Consider the following 22,500-nt stretch of genomic DNA (forward strand, 5'->3'; position numbering starts at 1 on the left):
GAGTGAAATGTTCTATGGTCTCTCCCAATTCGAAATATAGCTGAACTGTTCAGTTTGAACAAGTAAAACTATTTTTATAAGCATTTTACGGGAAGATGAATGGTGGATGAAAATCTCTGGTACAGTGCTTAAGCAGGAAGTGACATTCACTTTGGCTCTCTATACAACAGCCATTACAGAGGTCCAAGGTGGACAGGTCATGGGCTCAGTTTGGCGAGGCACAGCGTATACGTCCAAGGTTTGAAATGAATGAATGAATGCATTCCACTTTGAGAAGACATTAAAATGTAATCATGAATATTTTTGAGCAAGATAGGGCAGCACCATTGGGCTGCATCACTGTGAAAGGGTCCAATGACTCCCATCATGGGTAGCAAATGGTATTGCATATCTGTGTGTGGTGGTCTGCAGAAACCCTTCAGATGGTAGGAATTTGACATTTCAATTTTTTTGTGATTTCCATAATTTAGAAACTCCCCTATATATAACTTTTTGAATGACTGAGATAGCTCTCTTAAATCAAAGGTTATGAGTATTTTAATGTTGCGTGCTTAATAGTAAAATGTGAGAAAAATGGATTTAAACATTCCACAACTTTTTTCACACATTTTCTACAGTGGCATTCCACCAAAACCATACAAATAAATACTTTTCCCTTTGTTTTATGAAGATAATTATTGACCATGATGTAGTCTACTATGGAGATGAAAGTAACCAAATCACTCAACATCTCAAAATACCTGCAACACTCATTTTCAACCTAATATGCTCATTGCCAACCAGGTTACATGTGAAGGGTTTCTGCAGGCCACCACACAGCTCAGAAGCTCAAATAATAAAAACATTTAAATTTTGTATTGTGTATGTATGTTCTATGAGTATTTTTCCAAAAAGTATAGAGAGCCGCAGGGATGACGTATTTTTGTAGTCAGGACGCGGAAGTCCCGGACTTCCTGGTTCTTCACTGTTATGGGATTTTTGAATGGGTTTTTGCCGCGATGCTTCAAATATAGTCTCTGGGCAACGCAAGCTTAATCAAACGCGAACCAGTGTTCAGCCGGATAATCTTCACACATGAGGACCACTTTCATGAGTTTTGAAGCGTAAATGCGAGCCCTAGAAGTAAAAAGCTTGTGCTAAGATAATCCAGAACTACACACAGTGTCGCATAGGCTTCCCCGTCACATCACCACTCAACCTGGAGTGTTGTTGATTGTGTGCGCTGCTGTGCACTGATTACCCCGGGCTGAACCAGGTGAGGGAAAGAGAATTTCCGTGTTCGTCCTTTGAAGTGATGACGTTATTGACGTACAGTATATATCCCATCGACTCAACATGTAGTCTCATTTAGCCGTTTGCTAGCTAGCCGCCCTTTTAACGGCACGTAAAAGCTTAAAAACTCATAAAAGTGGTCCTCATGTGTGAAGATTATCCTACTGAACACTGGTTGCCCAGATACCTTATTAGAAGCATCGTGCCAAAAACCCATTCAAAAATCCCATAGGCGAAAACAGTGAAGAACCAGGAGTGTTAGCATCGATGATTTCCGGACTCGTTCCTGCGGCTCTCTATTTAGCAGGCACAAGCACATCCCAATTATTACCTGTGAAATGGAAACAATAGTGACATTAAGCTGTCCGATTAAATTGAACACAATTAGCTTTAACTAAATTAACTTCATCTTTGATAACCTTTTGAACCAATGATGGATGAAATTAAACGATGAGGTACAATGTGACTGTTCTGTGAATATAAAGGGCCACATGCTAACAGCCAGCCAATTGATTTAGATGCAACTTCAATGAGTTCCATGGGGAAATTAGTTTATTCTGTGCATCTGCAGGGAATAGCGCATGCACAAATCGGCTGTTTAAATTGAGTGATTTCCCACTATAGACACTTTAGAAACACACACACACACGCACATGCACGCACACACGCACGCACACACACACACACACACACACACACACACACATGCACACACATGCACGCACACACACACACACACACACACACACATGTGCACGCACACACACACACGCACACGCACACGCACACACACACACACTGCACATCAGCACTTTCACCCCCCATGTAAACAAACACATGAGCTCACAAACCCACTGTCAAAACAAATGCTCATATACTGCAAACAAAGAGAAACAGCCTCTACTACCTCCTGTGGCAATTATCTGTGCTGCGATAAATCATCCATAATACAGTTGACGTTGTCTGTGGGCTCTATCATCCCACTGGCCTTAAATTAGCGCTTAGCGCCAGGCGCAGCCCATATTAGTGGGCGTGGACCGGCGCACTGCCTATTCTCGTGTCGGCGCTACACGCGGCCTTAAGCATTATAACCACGCCTTTTAAGCGTAGAATTATTCACACCGTGCTCATTGGAGAAGTGCCCTAAACGAATCACAATGTCCCTTTCATGTTCCATTCCACAGAGCGATCCAATCTGGTGAGAAAAGCCCGACCAAAGCGCTCTGAGCTCCCCCCCTCCCTCTTTCATCCCCGTCTGTCTCCATCAGTGGCGGACTGCATAATCAGGCACGTCGGGCAAATGCCCGGTGGCCTGGCCTGGCCTGGCCTGCAAAAAAAAAAAAAAAAAAAAAATTGCTTTTTTTTTTTTTGCAGGCCAGGCCAGGCCACTCACTGAACAGCAGGCCAGGCGCCGCCTACTGCTTTACTAGTGGTTTTATTACTTTATTCAGGTTTAAAGTGGGTGCATCTCATTGTAAAATTGGACTTGGCCCAAATTGGGCTTCAAACGGCCCAAATTGGGCTTCAAACGGCCCAAATCGGGCTTCAAACGGCCCAAATCTGGCTTTAAACGACCCAAATCTGGCTTCAAACGGCCCAAATCTGGCTTCAAACGGCCCAAATTGAGCTTCAAACGGTCAAAAAATTTCCCCGGCGCCCTATGGACGCCGGCACAAACGTCAGCCCGTATCGGCCTGGCCTGCTTGGTATCTAATGCCCGGCCTGAATTATGATCCCAGTCCGCCCCTGGTCTCCATATATATTATTCCACATGATTATGCTTCTCAAACCAATAACATGAGGGAGTGAGAGAGAGAGAGTGAGATGGCAGAGGAGAGCTGCGCGCAATTACGCACAGTAATATCTCCGGCGCACTGAATAAGGCCTGGTTTTGAAAAGCGCTAAATGCTAAATTAACGCCAGGGGGGAAGATAGCATTAGGCCGGTATTTAAGGCCGAAACGCCTATTCTGGCCTATTCTGGCACTGCGCCACGCCTCTTCGGCGTAAAGCGCATTTCGGGGCCTAAAAACATGATGCTATCTTCCCGAGGCAGGCGCAAAGCGCGTTTTTTTTTACATTTAATGCCAGTTTAGCGCCTAAGGCCAGTGGGAAGATAGAGCCTGTGGGTCCTATTCTCCCACAGGCCTTCGGCGCAAAAACTGGCCTTAAACGCAAAAAAACATGCCTTGCGCCTGCCTCGGGAAGATATCAACATGACTTTAGACCCCGAAATGCGCTTTAGGCGAAATAGGCGTGGCGCAGTCCCAGAATGGGCGAGAATGGGCGTTTCGGCCTTAAATACCGGCCTAATGATATCTTCCCTCCTGGCGTAAATTTAGCGCATTGCGCTTTTGAAAACCAGGCCTATTCAGTGCGCTGGTTGCGCGGAGCGCTCCTCTGCCTCTCCTCTGTCCCTTCTCTCTGTGTCACTCCCTCTCTCTTGCTCATCAGTCTGACAGGCACAATACGACTGCTTCTCTCTCTCTCTCAGAAAAAAATAAGTTGTTATACCGTACATAGTATAACAACATGACAGTTTTTTCTAACATGACAGTTTTGAGCCCGTGACATTCAGAGGCTATTGCATCATCCTACCTGTGCAGTGAAGGCGAGAGAAAACGAGATAATTCTGGCCAAACATTCACTGCCTGGCTTCCCTGCAACAGCCAGACATGTGAAATCTCCCAGCATGCATTAGGCTAATACATTTCGATAATAAATCACATCCAAATTAGCCTAAATAGATAGAAAGGTACATCGAAATAGATGGAAATAATGTGTAATGTTACCACAACATGCTATTGTAGAACATTTCAATATTGGACAAAATAAAATTGCGAAATCCAAACACAACCCTATGTGAAACATATATGTCATCCTGGGCCTATATATATCCCTCGTAGATTTAACGTGATTTAGATAAGTGACAGCGTAACGCGGTTCTGCTGTCATGTGCTATACTGTGATGTCTGCTCCAATAAATTGGCCCTACTTCAAGATTCAAGATTCAAGATTTTTATTGTCACTCCATGCTACAAGTATCACGTGTGAAATTCTTGTGCTGTGGACTCTGTTTACAACATAGTACAAATATAACAGGGCATATGAGTGCAAAAACAACAAGAGACACAACAAGCAATAAGGCAGTATAGTGATAAGACAAGTCAGAGACAGTGGCATATTCACTGCACATAGGTGCACATGTCATGTGCATACTTTAGACGTGCTTAAACATTTTAAATTCGACGTATTTGACATACAGGTGCAAATAGCATATACCTTATTAAACATACAATTAAGCATTAGACATACGTAATGGTAGCAGCTACAGTACGGTACAGTACGGCTACTACACTATTTGTGTATGTTAAGGAGTCTCGTGGCCTGCGGGAAGAAACTGTTCCTCAAGCGATTTGTGCGTGCTTTTGGAACCCTGTATCTCCTCCCTGAGGGTAACAGGGAGAACAGGCTGTTGTGGGGATGGTTTGTGTCTTTGATGATCTTCAGGGACCTCCTGAGGCACCGCTGGTTATACAGTTCATGCAGTTCTGGCAACTCACATCCTGTTACGTGCTGGGCCGCGCGTCTCACTCTCCGTAGCGCCCTGCGGTCCATGGTGGTACAGTTCCCGTACCAGGTGGTGAAGCAGCCAGTCAGCAGGCTTTCAATGGTGCCTCTGTAGAAGTCCCTAAGGATTTCTGGCGTTAGCCCAAATTTCTTCAGGCGCCTGAGTCCGTGTAGTCGCTGTTGGGCCTTTTTGACAACAGTGGCGGTGTGACCGGCCCAAGTCAGGTCCTGGTGGATGTTGACTCCCAGGTACTTGAAGCTGTCCACCCTTTCCACCACTGTGCCGTTGATGGTGATTGGGGGGTGTGCGCCCCCCCCCCCCCCCCTCCTGTAGTCTACAATGATCTCCTTGGTCTTGGAGACGTTCAGAGAGAGGTGGTTGTCTTGGCACCATTGTTCCAGGGCCCCCACCTCCTCTCTGTAGGCCGTCTCGTCGCCCCCCGAGATCAGCCCCACGACTGCTGTGTCGTCTGCAAACTTCACGATGGTGTTCGAAGTTTGAGTCGCCACGCAGTCGTGGGTGTAGAGATCGTACCAGAAGGGGCTGGAGACGCACCCCTGGGGCGCTCCTATGCTGATGGTCAGTGGGGAGGAGGTGAGGTTGCCCACCCTCACCACCTGGCGGCAGTCTGTCAGGAAATCCAGGATCCAGTCGCACATTGCTGTGTTTAGTCCCAGATCCTTGAGCTTGCGTACCAGCCTGGAGGGTACTATGGTGTTGAATGCTGAGCTGTAGTCCACGAACAGCATTCTTACATAGGTGTCCTTCCCCTCCAGGTGGGACAGGGCGGTGTGGAGCACGTGTGCTACTGCATCCGCTGTGCTCCTGTTGGGGCGGTATGCAAATTGTAGCGGTCATGGTCCGGGGGGAGGCACTTCACATTTAGTTTTACAATAAAAACACATTTCTGCAATGACTTTACATAATGTAGGCTATATTTATGTGCATCATCCTACCTGTGCAGCAGGGGAGAGAAAACGATATCATTCTGGACAAACTTTCACCAATCTCATCTCATCATAGGGATACACTATTTTTTTCTAGCTGATGCATTTAGAACATTCTTTTCACTTTGATCTTGCTATAGTGTAGCGTATTTACATGCTTGCAGTATTTAAACTGCAGTTAGATTGGTTTGAGAATAATATGGAATAATAGCCTATATATGGAGACAGACAGAGGGGATAAAAGGGAGGGGGGGAGATCAGAGCCCTCGGCTTTTCTGAAGCCGGACTGGATCGCTCCGTGGAATTGGAGCTGAAAAGTGAAGCATGTGATTTGTATACTGCACTTCCCCAATGAGCAGATAGTGCATAATTTTACGCTTAAAAGGTGTGGTTATAATGCTTAAGGCCGCGTGTAGCGCCGACACCAAGATATCGAGTGCGCTGGTCCACACCCACTAATCTGGGCTGCGCCTGGCACTAACCGCAGTTTATAGGCCGATGCAACGATAGAGCCCTATGTGTCTGTGTGCATATATTTTATGCACGGCCACAAGTCAGGGCGGATTGGGCTGAACGTTTGCATGGCGAGGGTTATGATCCGGGGACGGTCATGGGCAGGTTGGACAGTCCTGAAACCACCTGGAAAGTCCTGGAAACACCTGGAAACCACCTCACGCCCACATCCCAGGTCGGATTGGGCTGGAAATGTGCATGACGGTGTGTTACGATCCGGGGAAGGTCATGGGCAGGTTGTAAATTCCTACAAACCATCTCGACACCACCATCATTTCGGGCCAAGCAAAAGGCACAATTGTATTGCTTTGTGCCTTTTGAACCCGGGAAAGGCTGGTTACATTGCTAGTTGAAGATAAATGCAATCCCACTATCATGACGGGTTGGCCAATCACTCTGAAACTACACATGAGCCATGAGCATTGGCATAGGCAGGGACTGGCCAAGATTTTTCCATTTTCCCAAATGTAAGCTTTTTATTAGCTTTTTTGGTAAATCTGCATGCAAGTCTGCACAGAGTTGATCCCTGAAAGTCCATCATCCACATATATTCTACATTTCACATCACGTAACAAAAATTGTATCACGCTAACCATGATTAGCCAGAACAAGACCGGAAGTAGGTAGGTTTGCCTTAAAAATAAAAGCATAACTATCAGCTTGTTGATCAGCTGATAAAGAAATTCCATGATTTGCAACCCAGGCTCACACATTTACATCAACATTTTGACAAATCATGCGGAAATTGTCACATTGTTGTCATTTAAAGATATGTGATACATTTTCCTACAAAAAAAGTAAAAAGTTACAGATCGACACATTGACAATATTAATGTCACATTAATTTGCCTCTTCGGGCAAATGTCATATCCTGTCTTTGTTTTTTTGTTTTGTTTTTACTTCGAAATGCTAAAAATGGGCATTCAAATCAGGACAAAATTAACTTTGTGATGTGGCCACATACAGTATCTGCTGTGGGATCTTGGAATGGGTTGATAAAAACGAGTGTCAAAATAAGACACAAACATGAAAAGGCCATCAGTAATGTGTTGGTGTTAAAAATGCCCAGGCTCAGCAATAGGCTGTAATAACAGGAACAAGTTATAATAATAATAATAATTAATTGTATTTGTATAGCACACTTTCAAATCAAAACTGACATCTCAAGGTGCTTCACAAGAGAAATATCGGTAGTTATCGGTATTTTATCGGTTTTATCGGTAGTTATCGGTATTTTATCGGTTTTATCGGTAGTTATCGGTATTTTCCATCCATCCACACCACCTTCACAACACTTCCAAATGAGGTGCTTCCTCCACTCTGCGTACTTTGCCTATCTACTAATCTACTAGTGTCCTAATTTTGGTCTGAAGTGGACTGATCAAGTTTGTAGAACACATTAAACAACTCTCCGTTTAATGTGGCTTATTCTGAGTCACATTAAGCAACAGAGTAGCATCCATTGTGTACTTTACAATCTTTTTCATCTAACACTTTCATAGTATCTGCTTCCTCTGTAGCCCACCCAAGGATTTCCTGAGTGATGTCATATAAATAAACAGTGCCTTTGTCATCAGGCACAGGCTAGCAGTCAGTCAGTGAGGTCATTTTTGCCTTAGCTAACCTCATGCTCGTTGTTTAGGAAACTAGGACTTCTGGAATTATGGCATCATATGGTAGATCAGGCCCATTCAATTGGCGGCTCGCGGGCCAAATCCGGCCCGCTAATCAAGTCACACGGGTCCGCAGACCAGTTATGGTGGTGGGGGGGGAAGAGAAAAAGAAACATCCCCCCCCCCCTCTCTCTCTCCCTCCCCCCCCCTCTGTCTCTCTGCCCCCTCTCTCGATGACACAGAGGCTTCATCAGCAGATAAAAATCCTGTTTCAGTTTTTTTGAATCTGTGGATTGATTTTGATGTGTAACTATTTTTTAATTTCTGTTTCTGAAAAGAACATAGAATTACAAAAAATATACAAAAATATCAAAACATGGACCATGAGGCTATGATTAGGTGACATTTGCAATGTAGTAAAATCAAAAATTTTAAGATGTGGTGGTGCTGATGATAATAACAGCTCAGGGAAATGTCTGACCCCCGCGCTCTTAGCATTCTGACAATGTGGCCCACTGATCGATATAGTTGAATAACCCTGTGGTAGATCCTGTTTCAGCACTTATGAGAGCAGAACTGACTCCATTTCTGATCGTCGTGGTTCTTAAAGGAACAGTTCAAGATGCAAGATATTTATTGTCACTCTTGTACAAGTACTGTACGCACGTGTGAAATTCTTAAGCTAGGTGGCTCCATTATTAGTTCACCACAAGATGAAAATGAACTGTCACCATATACACTCGTGGGAAACTATTGTACAACCACCAAATAAGCAAGTTCTATCTTAGCCTTCTCCCAAACATTTGACGTGAATGGGCTCTGGATGCAAGGCCGGATTAACCATAGGGCAACCGGGGCAGGTGCCCCGGGGCCCTCGGGGTGAAGGGGCCCTCCAAAAAAAAAAATTTTTTTTTTTTTTTTTGGGGGTCGGGCTCATGTTGGGCTCCACAGAACTATGACACAAATCTAAGACCAATCAGGACAAAATAAAATGTGTTTCCAAGAAGATTAACTCATTGAGTGCCAGCCACTTTTGGAGAACGGACGCTCCCAGTGCCAGAGTTTTCAGAGCGTTTTCAGTGATTTCTCGAGGCCCACAGAATATTGTGTGATATTACTATGTAAACACAGAACACGCAAAAAGAACAAGGAGACTCTATTGTATCATCAGCAAAAAAAAGTTTATTGATACCATTTTCCGTTCTTTAGTTATGAGCCGGAGAAGATAGGTTGTTTTCAGCGTTTTCAGGCATTTCAAATTATAAGCTGAGATATTCAGCCTTTTGTGAAATGCAGCATTTCAAGCACATTCACTGACTCTAGGTAATATTTTCTGATGTAGTGATGTGGTGTAGTTGTGTCCTGCCCTGCGTGCGCCAACTCCCTCCCCCCCCTCAGCTGAAAACTCCTCCCCACACTAGTAACACACAGCCTCACGCACGCAGCGTCTATTTTCGGAGTGCTTTTGGTGCGCCGCCTCCCAGGCAGCGCAACATGGAGAAGCCACACGCGGACTGCAGTAAAAGGTTTGGCTTTTCATTGTCGGCTGCTGCTTTTCTAGCGGCTAATCATGTGGAGAAACTATGCTGACAGATAGACAGAGGCAGAAGGGCTCAGTTGTGTGCGCGGATTGACTGTGTTCGCAGCCCCCGTCAGTTGCAGCCAGAACAATCTACATGGCTCTGGGCTGCAGCATGAGCGGGTTCACTTTGATCACGGCTATTTCAGGCTGTGTATTCCTGACATTTCTGTAATCTGGAGAGCACTGTCGCCACCTAAGGGTTCTGTAAAATAGGTTATAGACCTCCAATAGCTATAATATTTGTACAGGAGAGGCAGAAGGCTTTGATCGACGCCCCACCGTCAAAAAACGCAATTGACGAACATGTCCGTCCTTGGCACTCTACGTTACTATTTGAAATGACGAACATGTTCGTCCATGGCACTCAATGAGTTAAGTCTGATGATTTAGTCTCATTGGATGCCTGTGGGCAAGTGGTGACCAGGGGCGCGGGAAGTGGGGGTGCTTGTGGTGCTGCGGCACCCTCTGCTGTTTTGTATTGGAAATGTAATGTCAATTATTTTTTCATCATTGTAAAGCCACAGCACAGTGAAGAGGATATTAATGTGAAGATTAGCCTCTTCCTTTTGCTCTCAGAGTGCATCAGATTCATGCATTTTACTTTAAAATGTACAAAATTTCTTTGTCCATAGAAACCCCCCAGTCAGACTAATATTTTTATCCTGCTGGTGCTACCTGTTGGCAAAGCCTAGAATCGCCTATGAGTGAGTGAGAAACTGAATCTCAGAAACTGAATAATGACATAACAGTATAATACTAATGATAATTTAAAATTAGATATTCCTCTAAATATTGCGAAAAAACATCCAAACATCCGGACGATGGGTAGGGGGGCCCCTGGGAGCTTCAGTGCCCAGGGGCCCCTGGGGGTGTTAATCTGGCTCTGTCTGGATGTTTAGATTCCAACAAGCACGTTGGATGTTGTGATGTTGTTGTTGTTGTTGATGTAAGTTGCCCGCCTCTTCAGCTACTGACTGTCACCATCTTGAGAGCGGGGTTGGACTGATGGCCCACCAGGAAGTCCAGGGACCATGATGGAAATTAGTCCTCGACTTTATCGCGCTATCCCTGACAATGTCATTCCCACCCCTCAAATCCCGAACTCACTGCCACCTTCCTATCCCTATGGCCCTTTAACCACTAAACTCACTTAATATCCATAACTGAGTGACTGAGTACAACTGAATGAGTGACTGACTGAGTGACTGACTGATTGACTGACTGACTGATTGTCCTGACTTTTCCATCTTATGACCCCGGCAGGGCCGCTGGCCCAGCGCCACGGTAAGAAGTACAGAAACTCAGCACAATACAGTCAATTGACCACGCAGTGAGTACAAAAGGCCTACATTTACTTCATTATGCAGTGTTATTCAAAGTAGAGCAAGTTAGTGTGGCATCCACTGCACTGCATCAACCTGGCTGGCAGGTTGTAAACAAGATCATCCCCTTGTTTCAGAAGAAGACGTTACTGTTTCCTGTAATAAAGCTACATAATGAGGTCAACCTATAAGCCTTTTATACGCACAGTGCAATTAGGGCTCAACAGTGACCGCCCACTTTTTCGTGGCTCCAGTTCCAGGAAGTGAATTCCTCATCCATTTCACCATTGATGTCTCAGGAAATCCTTCTTGAAAGAGTTTTAAGCCTGCAACCAAGCCAAGCAGCTACGAGATGAAGCGTGGTTCACAACAACCACAACAACGACAACAACGACAACAACAACAACAACAACAACAAGGAAAGGAAAATGGAAGAAAAGGCACACACAAAAAAAAGCTCATTCACTTCCTGGGAGGCGGAGCCACGACAAAGTGGGCGGTTACTGTTGAGCTCTAATTGTTTGGCTACAAAACACTTAGATTGAACTGCATGGGTTAGTACTAGTATGTATATATAAGTATATAAGTATATATGATAGTACTGCATGGGTTGTTTAGAGAAATTTGATGGTCATTTCATGCACATTTTGGAACTTAAACCATACTGTTCACATCAAGTGTTACAGAAAAGCTGATATGGTGCTACACATAACTTGTGTTTGGTGGTTGTATAAACTTCAATGGAGTTGGGTTGACACTGGGTTGAGTAGATAATGACAGAATTTTCATCTTGGGGTGAAATATTCCTTTAATACTAGGCATTGTTTAGCAAGTTTCAGCTATAATTATTTGGAGTAACTGGGGTGATACAAACTGCTCTTTGGGCCTACGCCTGTTCTTACCAGGGGCACAGTTGTCCACCAGGGCTCCGAGTGCCTTGCCATCCCTCCAGTCTCGGTGGAAGTTGTTGATTGGAAGCTGGGGCACCTTGTTCTGGATCCACCCGAGCAGACGCTGCTTGGGGGTGAGCTTCTTGGCGTCTTCGTCGTCCTCATCCTCCCACATGGGCATGGAGATGGAGTAGTGGAGGATGAGGGTCCAGATCAGACCCAGGATCAGCTTCAGGTTCCCATCCACAATGGCTTTAGAGTCTGGGGGGGGAGACAGGGAGGGGTTAGTCAGAGAGACAGGTAGAGCAGGGGGATCTCGACTGGCAAGCTGTACGCACAGAGCCTTCACTCTGATGACGACATTTACGTCCCGCAGACCCTTACGGACTTGTGGACATGGAGACAATAAATCAGCCTATAGAAGTCTTCATTCACATTAAGAAAAACAGTGTGCTTTAAAGCCAAACACGTTCTTAATGAGTGTATGGTCACAGCCCCAGTCTGCTGCCTGGCACAACTACACACATCTGTATTTACTCTACCGGGCACGGCACGGCCCTGCTGCTTGTGATCAGTGTCGCAAACGTATGAGATTGAAACACACACACACGCACACACACACACACACACACGCATGCACACAGGCACGCACGCACACACACACACACACACACACACACACACACACACACACACACACACACACACACACACACACACACAAACACACACACACACACACACACACACACACACACAGACAGATCATTGCGGCTGGTCTGTATGGATTTCCTAGGCCTCTATTTTTGTAGGTGTGGGCTTGTGTCTGTTCACTGATTGTGTGCGTCTCATAGAGTTTAAAGTATGCGTATTGTGGTTAAAACAATTCTCAACCTGCAATTTTTGAGTTTTTTGTGTGTGATTGCTGATTTTGCAGCAGCTTTTCTCAAAAACTGAGATGCTATTTGGGATGTTTTATGTGATTTCTGTGCTGTAAAATTGTGGGAACTGGCAAAAGATGCAAGTTGAGTCACCAGTTTTGCTGTTTTTGCAGAGAAATTCAAATGTACTGTATTCAACCAAGCCCCAAACTTTGCTTCTGAAAAATTCATCATTCATCTCCAACTTTACAGCATAAATAAACATGTTTACAGCCTGGTTTAAAAAAAAAAGTGTTGGTCTCTTTTGCTAATTTCACCAATTTCAATTTGTTCAATCTGTGATCATACATGATGTTGTGGTGAAATTTCAATAAATCATAAATGCTGGATTTCCCAACTCCTGTTTTGCTCGAGTGTGCCTTGGCACCAGAAAGGCTGAGAGCTGCTCGCCAAGAGAGCTGGGCTTCAGATGTCAGAGCTCCCACAGAGCTGTAACGCAATGAGGTCTCCATTGAGCCGGACAGCAAAGTAGAACTGCAGCAGCACTACAACATGATGTCATTCAAGGTCTCTGGAATGAGGTCAGTTCAAAATGAATCAAAAATCAAAATTCAGTTCAAATAACAAATAACACCCACACCCACACACACACCTCAATCTTAGCCAAAGCTCTGGAACATGACCCTACACTGCCAATCCTGTTTCTCTATGCCTCCTATATATTTATTCTGGTCCTTTCTTCTCTCCCTCCTTCTCCTCAGCACTGGATCTTCTCTCCCTCTTTCTCCTCAGCACTGGGTCTTCTCTCCCTCTTTCTCCTCAGCACTGGATCTTTCTTCTCGCCCTCCTTCTCCTCAGCACTGGATCTTTCTTCTCTCCCTCCTTTTCCTCAGCACTGGATCTTCTCTCCCTCCTCCTCCTCAGCACTGGAGCTTCTCTCCCTCCTTCTCATCAGCACTGGATCTTCTCTCCGTGACATAATTATAATAATTATATTAGCAGTGTCTAAGTGACCACCCGTGCTCTGAGTTATCTGTACTGTACTAGAATAACACAAAGTCACAACAGGTATGCGGGGAACTGCAATATTCAGACAGGGTGAGTTGGCATGTTACACCCATGAATAGGCCTGGGCGATATGGCAATTTTTTTTATCCCGATGTTTTCTTATATCGATCGATGTCGATATTTATCACGATATAAATTTATCAATAATACTAATTGCACATAAAATGCACATGAAGAATTTTAGGGGCACAATTAAAATTCAATGCAGAGCGATATAGAATGTATTCGATACGACTCTATTAACTCATTGAGTGCCATGGACGTCCTTCGACGTCCAATTAAATAGTGACGTAGAGTGCCACGGACGTCCTTCGACGTCCAATGCGTTTTTTGACGGTGGGACGTCGATCAAAGCCTTCCGCAGCTCCTGTACAACTATAGTAGCTATTGGAGGTCTATAACCTATTTTACAGAACCCTTAGGTGGCGACAGTGCTCTCCAGATTACAGAAATACAGCCTGACAAAGCCGTGATCAAAAGACAAACCGCGCTCATGCTGCGCGGATTGATTGCTGTTGGCAAGCAGCCCAGAGCCATCTACATGATGGCTCTGGGCTGCTTGCCAACAGCAATCAATCCGCGCACACAACTGCAGCTCCTCTGCCTGTCTGTCTGTCTGCATAGATAGTTTCTCAACACACCAGAAAGGCAGCACCCAACGCCGAAGGGCCAACCCTTACCTGCAGTCGCATTGGGCATTTCCTCATTGCTGCTGTGAGCTGCCAGGAGCCGCGCGGCACAAAAACAGAGGCTCCGAATAGACTTTGTGCGTGTGGGGAGGAGTTTACAGCTGACTCGGGGAGAGGCGGGGAGAGGGGGGGACAGGGGGGTGGGGCACGCATGCACCACAGAACTAAACCAGGTCACATCATCAAAAAAATATTAGCTAGAGTCAGTGAATGTGCTTGAAATAATGCATTTCACAAAAGGCTGAATATCTCAGCTTCCTGATAGAAAAGCATATTTTTGCTGTTTTTGACCTATCTTCTCCGGCTCATAACTAAAGAACGGAAAATGGTATCAATAAACTTTTTTTTGCTGATGATACAATAGAGTCTCCTTGTTCTTTTTGCGTGTTCGGTGTTTACATAGTAATATCACACAATATTCTGTGGGCCTCGAGAAATCACTGAAAACGCTCTGAAAACTCTGGCACTGGGAGCGTCCGTTCTCCAAAAGTGGCTGGCACTCAATGAGTTAATCTCTGACCGGTTACAATTAAGTTGAATTCAATTCAAAGTATTCTCATGAGAGAGGCTCAATGCAGCTCATTGGCTATTGTTGTCATTAAATGATAACCCTTTATTTAGTCATCTGTTTGTCCATACTATTCACTTATGGCTTTTTAATGTAACTTGATCCATTTGCATTTTCAGCTTATTAATTGTTATATGCTTGTTACTTGTTTTCCCTTATACCACTGGTCTTTGGTGTGCTTATTCTGTTGTGTGTATTGCATTATGTTGTTTTAATGCAATGAACGTCTTGGTCCAAGGCTAGGTGTTGATTATGCAGCTATAGTTAGCTGCTGTTGGTTTGATAAAGGAAGCAAAGACTGTTTAAACCATAGATGTGTAATGTTATTCGGATAGCTGCTATAGATGGTCTATCTAACAGATAGCATAACGTTACCAAGGTTGTCAAGTATGAAGATATTAATGTTAGCGCGTAAGCTAACGTTAGCATTAGATGCTAATTTGATACCATTCATGACAGCCAGCTACCGCTACCCATAACCAGAACTACTGTCTGCTGCAGCTTTATCTCCCGTGTACCAATCCACGGCCTGACATTTTAATTCCATCTGTTTATGTTACTCTTGTTTTGCCAGGCCAGGCTCTAACTGGTTAGTAAGAGCCACTCAGCCAGCCGACTGCGAGGCTCTGAGCCACTGAGATATATGAATAGAGAGAGCGTTCCTATCTCTTCCCTGTATGTTTTATTGAAGCCAAAATCCGGCCAGATCAGTGAACCAGAGTCTGCGCAGTAGCGCCCTTGATTGAGAACCTCTGAGAGCTCCACACCCCTCTGAACTTTCTTATGTAGAGCTGCTGTTTCTAGAATGCGCACAGTGCGTTGTGTATTTATATACAGTCTAGCTCTGTAAATATGACAATTTAAGTTGTAATATTTTTTGTCTCGACAAAAGTAACCAGGAAGAGTCCCACTATGAGATCAGTTTATCAAAATGACGCCTGTACGAAAATCTGATTTTGGTTGTCGGAGATTTCAGACCTCCGGGCTGCTGCTGACTGCTGAGTGCTCTCAGCGCTCTCAGCGCGGGCCGGAAGTGGAGGCAGGCCTCACTCACCCTCAGCCTCACTGGGGGGATTGCTGTGTTGACTAAGCTAGCCTAATGTTTTCGTGGCATTTTGATTAACTTTATGATTACATTTCTTTTGGCGCAAATGTTGGTTTAACAAATCTAACCGTGAGGCTACGTTGTTGTACCCCCCCGGTACAGTGTGTGGGCAGCCCAACCTAACATTAGCCCAGTGAGTGCGTGAGCCAGGCTGCCTGGTCTATTGCCTGGTATATCGTTACTAAGAGAGGAGCTTGTGAAGAACGAACATCCCCACAGTCAAAGCATTACCCCCAGATATGCATATAAAAACGTTTGTTGCTTTAATAGCCTACAAAAAATAAAACGTCTGTTTGTATGTAATGCTAACCCGTTAGCGATGAGCTAACGGTGCTTGTGTACTACTAGGCCTCATCCATATACCCGGGACGGGAGTTAACGTTATAAAACACATTTCCTGTCAGTTGGACAACCTGGTCAGTTCTGAAAATATGTGTCTATTATTGTGTTATTCCAGCTATCGTTATCGGTTGTTAAGTTATAGTAATATGAAAAACAGCCGACTAGCGCAAGCAGCTAACGCTAATGCTAGCCTGCATGTTAAAACCATTGTGTACCTATAACGTAGCTGGAGTAACTCATAAAACACATAAACACAGTTTCTGAACTTACTTCAGTCCCCAACCAACGTTAATTCCTCGCGCACAAAACATTTGTTTTCATTCCTCAAAACAATCTTCTTTTTATTGGGGTCCATTGATGTCTGGTAGCCAGCACAGCCAACCCATGAGCCACCCGACTTCCAGGGAGCGTTAGATAACACGAAGCCGTGTGTCTTGTCTATGACGATAGATCTATAATGTGCAGAGCCTGTCCAGTCAATGACGGCTTGAGACTGGCTGCCACAGCTGTCAATCATCCATTTTTATCGCTTTTGTCAAATAACTACTTAAAAACAAACTGATCAGAAAAATGACCACTTGCACAGGCATTAGCATGATAATGACTATCTAAAATGATACAAACCACCTTTGGAAAAAAATTATCTGACGTATACTGTGATTATTTCGGTTGTGATTTTCCCATCCACTAACATGGGGAGGCGGGCCTTGTGACCTAATACTGGATTCAGCCGCCAGAGCGGCGATCTAACATGCAGCGGCTTCACTGAACGGGACCAATGCCCAGTCCATCTTATAATAAGTCCATGCTCTGAGCAGAGAAAGGGATTCTTCCGCAAACGCGTGCATCACATGGTTTATTTTCCATTGATGCCATTGGTTCCACTCAGTGTTGCCTTCAAATACCCCCCAAAAACGACACGTTATTCACAATAAGCATTGCTGTGCTAAGCTGCCGTCATGTTTCTGAGGGGTTTTGAACGCAACACTGAAAATATTTTATCGAAATTACAGCTCATTAATTTATCATCGTTATCGTGGCTGAAAATTATCGAGATCGTTTTATCGCCCAGCCCTACCCATGAACCAGAAGCAGAAGCTACTCGGTGGCCTCACATGTTGTTTTGTTGTTATGTGAACTATAAAGGTAACATTTCAGCGTCCAGTGATAACGTCTTTGTTCGTGTGTGCGCGTGTGTGCGCGCCCGTGTGTTGTGGTAATTGTTATCTTGCACACCCCGCAGTGCAACACGCTGCACAGTGCTCACACTCTGTGCTTTTTGGACGTGCTGAAATAAGTTCATTGTGTCTTTAGTAGCCAGCAGTCACAGCCGCCAGAGAGACTTTACAGCGGGGAGAAGGGACGAGTAGCAGCACGCGTACATGAGAGAGAGCCGCCCCGCCATAACGTAATTACCCTAGTTAAAGGGTAAAATCGATTTGAGGATTTTCATTTTTTTAACATCGTCCTAACTAATTAATTCGATTACGATTCAAAATCGATTTATCGAGCAGCCCTAACTCCCCCCATAATCCATACCCCCCCTACTTTTCATTCATTCTGTGTAGCATACACTGATCATGCTGTAATCCATACTCACCCCTGGGCTATATTTTAGTTTATATGTAGCTTTCCGTCGCTCTATCTTATTGCCATTTGCTGCTGCAGCCCCAGTTTCCCCGTGGGAATCCTGCAAGCTTGATCCTAACAGGAGCATAATAGCAGTACTCTTATCTTCCTGGAGGGGGCCAGAAACAGAGCAGAGTGGAGAGGCTGGCTGTTTCTGACATTAACGGTACATCTTTTTTCACACACTGGAGTCAAAATCCCCATCTGAGTTTGAAAGCGTATTCAGTCACTCTGGATTCCGCGGTGCATGTCTTTGACCTGGGAATAGCCTGCTGAGCAGATGAGAAGAACCTCCCTTGCTGTACCGCTCTGTGCTAGGCGCTGATCAACACACCCTGCCAAGAAAGACTGCAACACACACACACACACACGCACCCACATGCGCACACACACACACACACACACACGCATGCATGGACGCACGCACACGCGCTTGTGCACGCACGCATGCATGCACACACACACACACACACACACACACACACACACACACACACAACCTCTGAAGACATCTGGAGTCTCTCAGTCTGTCAAAAGCTATTCAAGGACTTCATAGGCCCAATCCAAAATGTCTAACCTCCAGACTTGTGGACTGAGCCCTGGTGGACTTCAGTCGTACGTATTTGCTTATGCTTTTTGGTTCGGCAAGGAAGAAGTCTGCACCCCAAGCAGACTCTCTGGAAGTCTGCAGATAATCTGTTTGGGGCCCCTTGTGGACTGGATGAAGTGTGGATTTGAACTTGAAGCCCTCAGCACTCGCAGTGTGGTGAGGTCCGGTCCGGTCCGGTCCGGTCCGGACATTTGGATCGAGCCTTACATTCATCCATCTACAGCTTGTCATCATTCCCCACAATGAAGGCAGTAGGGGTGGGAATCACTGATGCCCCACGATACGATATATCACGATACTTAATAGGGGTGGGGGGGGGGAATCAATTCACTTAAGTATCGCGATTTTTAATGTCACGATTTTTTTAATCGATCTTTCATTCCAGAATCGATAATCGCGTCATTTTTTTCTGTTTATGTATGAAATGTTACCACTTTCATCCAGCACATTATAGAGCGCTTCCCTCTGCTCCGTGGCTCATACAGCCAATCATGTACCTTGTTAGTACAAGTGACACGGAAACAGCCAATCATTTAACAGACAAACTCCGAGTCCGCCCCATGACCCGCCCCCACTCACACACAGCAAATCATATCCCTTGATCCAGAGCCGAGAGTCCCAACATCTCCTGGATTAAGCAGCACTGTCGAGTTGCAGCAAAATAGACAGTTTGTGTTGTACTCTGAAAGGGTTTCCCCCCCTTGAATCAAATTGTACATTATCAGCTTTATTTTAGCATGCAAAAGTAGCGCAAGGCTAATGAGTCTCGCATTTTGGTCCTCCGCTGACGTTTGATCTCACCCGGCGTTACAAAGAATTCGATGTGGGTGAGTTTGAATTCGTGTTAACGTAACGTGTTAACATGTGTTCTATTAAGAGCCCGGGAAATTAACGTTAATGTTAAGACACCAATTTCACAAATACGGACGTCTGCAACGTTACTTTACGGAATGGCATCCACAGCTCAATTCACTTCTGTGAACAGAGACAAAGTTGAACTGTTGGAAAGGTTTTACTTGTACTTTGGGACAGGAATAACTCATTGTGTCATCTATTGAGCACACAGCTTATATGACTTTATGTCTTCTGCTTGGGCGGAGTCTTGATGCGTATATAAAATGCATACGATACGATATATTGCCCACAAAATATCACAATACTAGAAGGCAGGTGGAGGACCTGTGGTTTGCTGTGAGTTTGTTGTCTGTCACACAGGATAACAAGGAAACACTGCTGATCCCATGTTGACACAATGTTGACAGGAGATGCATTTCACCACTGCCTTCAGACAATCTAAAAAAATATGCGGATTGGCCAAAGGGGGGCGCTACATTGTTCATTCACCTATCGTGTCATGAACAATACTAGAAATATCGCTCATTGCTAGCGTGCCTCGCACCTTTGCAGGCTGTCGCTGCTCGCTCGCCTATCTTGAGCAATTGTGAGCTGCGCGCCGTGGAACCTTGGCCTTATTATATTAGTGAGATGTCACATGCATACTGTACCACAGATCAGATTTGGGGGAAACTCTGGGGTATGATAACCTGACGCTGCCAGGTGTTTTGTTTCACAGAACCATCTGGGAACTCGATCTTGGAAAGCAGTTAAAAAGGGGGCAGGCACTTTCAAAAAAATGCTTGGCCGGTTGATTGGACGAACCATCCGTCTATTACCGTCTATCACGAGCTAACTTCAACCACTTACATGTAGGACCGCCTCCAGGACGTGAATCCAGCTGCCTCGCAAGGTCTCACCACTTATCTGACATCTTCTAAACTGTTGTGATTAACCCAAGCCGGGGATCCAATCACAGGTCAAAACAAGGTGACACATTTGTTTCTGATTGGCCCAGAAGGGGTCTGCTGTACTTCCTTGGGGGGGACAGACAGCATGTGTACTGATGCTTTGCTCTTTACAAATTCCTTCCCTTCCTCGTCATCACTCTGGTACTTTCTCCAACTCTGTCAGCTCCCTCTTTCCCATCTCCCACCATGCACCACTCTCCCTCTTCCCCATCTCCCACCATGCACCACTCTCCCTCGTCCTCATCTCCCACCATGCACCACTCTCCCTCCTCCTCATCTCCCACCATGCACCACTCTCCCTCTTCCCCATCTCCCACCATGCAGCACTCTCCCTCCTCCCCATCTCCCACCATGCACCACTCTCCCTCCTCCCCATCTCCCACCATGCACCACTCTCCCTCCTCCTCATATCCCACCATGCACCACTCTCCCTCCTCCCCATCTCCCACCATGCACCACTCTCCCTCCTCCTCATCTCCCACCATGCACCGCTCTCCCTCTTCCTCATCTCCCACCATGTACCACTCTCCCTCTTCCCCATCTCCCACCATGCACCGCTCTCCCTCCTCCTCATCTCCCACCATGCACCACTCTCCCTCCTCCCCATCTCCCACCATGCACCACTCTCCCTCCTCCTCATCTCCCACCATGCACCGCTCTCCCTCTTCCTCATCTCCCACCATGCACCGCTCTCCCTCCTCCACATCTCCCACCATGCACCGCTCTCCCTCTTCCCCATCTCCCACCATGCACCACTCTCCCTCTTCCTCATCTCCCACCATGCACCACTCTCCCTCTTCCTCATCTCCCACCATGCACCGCTCTCCCTCTTCCTCATCTCCCACCATGCACCACTCTCCCTCCTCCCCATCTCCCACCATGCACCACTCTCCCTCTTCCCCATCTCCCACCATGCACCACTCTCCCTCTTCCTCATCTCCCACCATGCACCACTCTCCCTCTTCCTCATCTCCCACCATGCACCACTCTCCCTCCTCCCCATCTCCCACCATGCAGCACTCTCCCTCTTCCCCATCTCCCACCATGCACCACTCTCCCTCCTCCTCATCTCCCACCATGCACCACTCTCCCTCCTCCCCATCTCCCACCATGCACCACTCTCCCTCTTCCCCATCTCCCACCATGGACCACTCTCCCTCCTCCTCATCTCCCACCATGCACCACTCTCCCTCTTCCCCATCTCCCACCATGCACCACTCTCCATCTTCCTCATCTCCCACCATGCACCACTCTCCCTCCTCCCCATCTCCCACCATGCACCACTCTCCCTCCTCCTCATCTCCCACCATGCACCACTCTCCCTCCTCCCCATCTCCCACCATGCACCACTCTCCCTCCTCCTCATCTCCCACCATGCACCACTCTCCCTCCTCCTCATCTCCCACCATGCACCGCTTCTCCTCCACAGTCCCATAAAGGCCTGCCTTCAAAAGGTCTTGACGCATTACACATGTTCTCCAGTCACCCTGAGGGACAGAGGCATGGAGGAGCATGACGATGAAGGCAGAGTATTTTCCACAAGACAATGCAGCCTTTCTAGCCGGGGGAGGCCATTGTTTTGCTTTGCCGTCTTGCAGCGAGGCGACCTTTCAGCTTCTCGTTTGGCTGGGTTGTTTGTTTGGTAACCCTGGGCGACGGGCGAATGTCACCCCGTCCGCTGTAACTGTCAGTGGGTGTCGGAGCCTAATGGAGGAGCAGTGTTCACAGGACATGCTGTGTTCAAACAGACCTCTTGTTGTGGAGCTGAGAGAGGCTGTGTGACAGAACAGCAGCTCCCATTCTTTCTTCTGCAGCTCTCTCTCTCTCTCTCTCTCTCTCTGCTTTCCACTTCCTGTCTTCTTCAGACTGCTGAAGTGGATCATGTCTGTGTGGGTACAATAATGTTCTGGCACGCTATCAGCAACTTATATCAGCCTGTTAATTATGATTCTTTGTTGAGTGAGCTCCATACTCTTTTACCCTGCTTTACATTCCTATATAGCTCTTTCTTTTTCTCTTTGTTTTATCAACTTTTTCCACATTTTTCTCCCATTTTCTTCCCAATTGTAATTGGCTGCTGTCCCAGCCGTGGCT

The 22,500-nt window shown here is 46.0% G+C and overlaps 1 protein-coding gene across 2 annotated transcripts in view; it reads right to left on the bottom strand.

Annotated features, from left to right (window-relative positions):
* flncb (filamin C, gamma b (actin binding protein 280)) overlaps positions 1-22,500 on the bottom strand; it is a gene marked incomplete at its 5' end in the record, with an annotated part of 245,336 nt that overhangs the window by 178,090 nt on the left and 44,746 nt on the right. For both annotated transcript variants that reach the window (XM_083654345.1, XM_083654344.1), the window contains one exon: positions 11,722-11,970. In XM_083654345.1, coding sequence (XP_083510471.1) covers positions 11,722-11,970 — 249 coding nt within the window. The remainder of the gene's footprint in view (positions 1-11,721; positions 11,971-22,500) is intronic.

The sequence above is a fragment of the Poromitra crassiceps genome, assembly GCF_964638095.1.
Source record: "Poromitra crassiceps genome assembly, chromosome: 2".
Lineage (NCBI taxonomy): Eukaryota > Metazoa > Chordata > Actinopteri > Beryciformes > Melamphaidae > Poromitra > Poromitra crassiceps.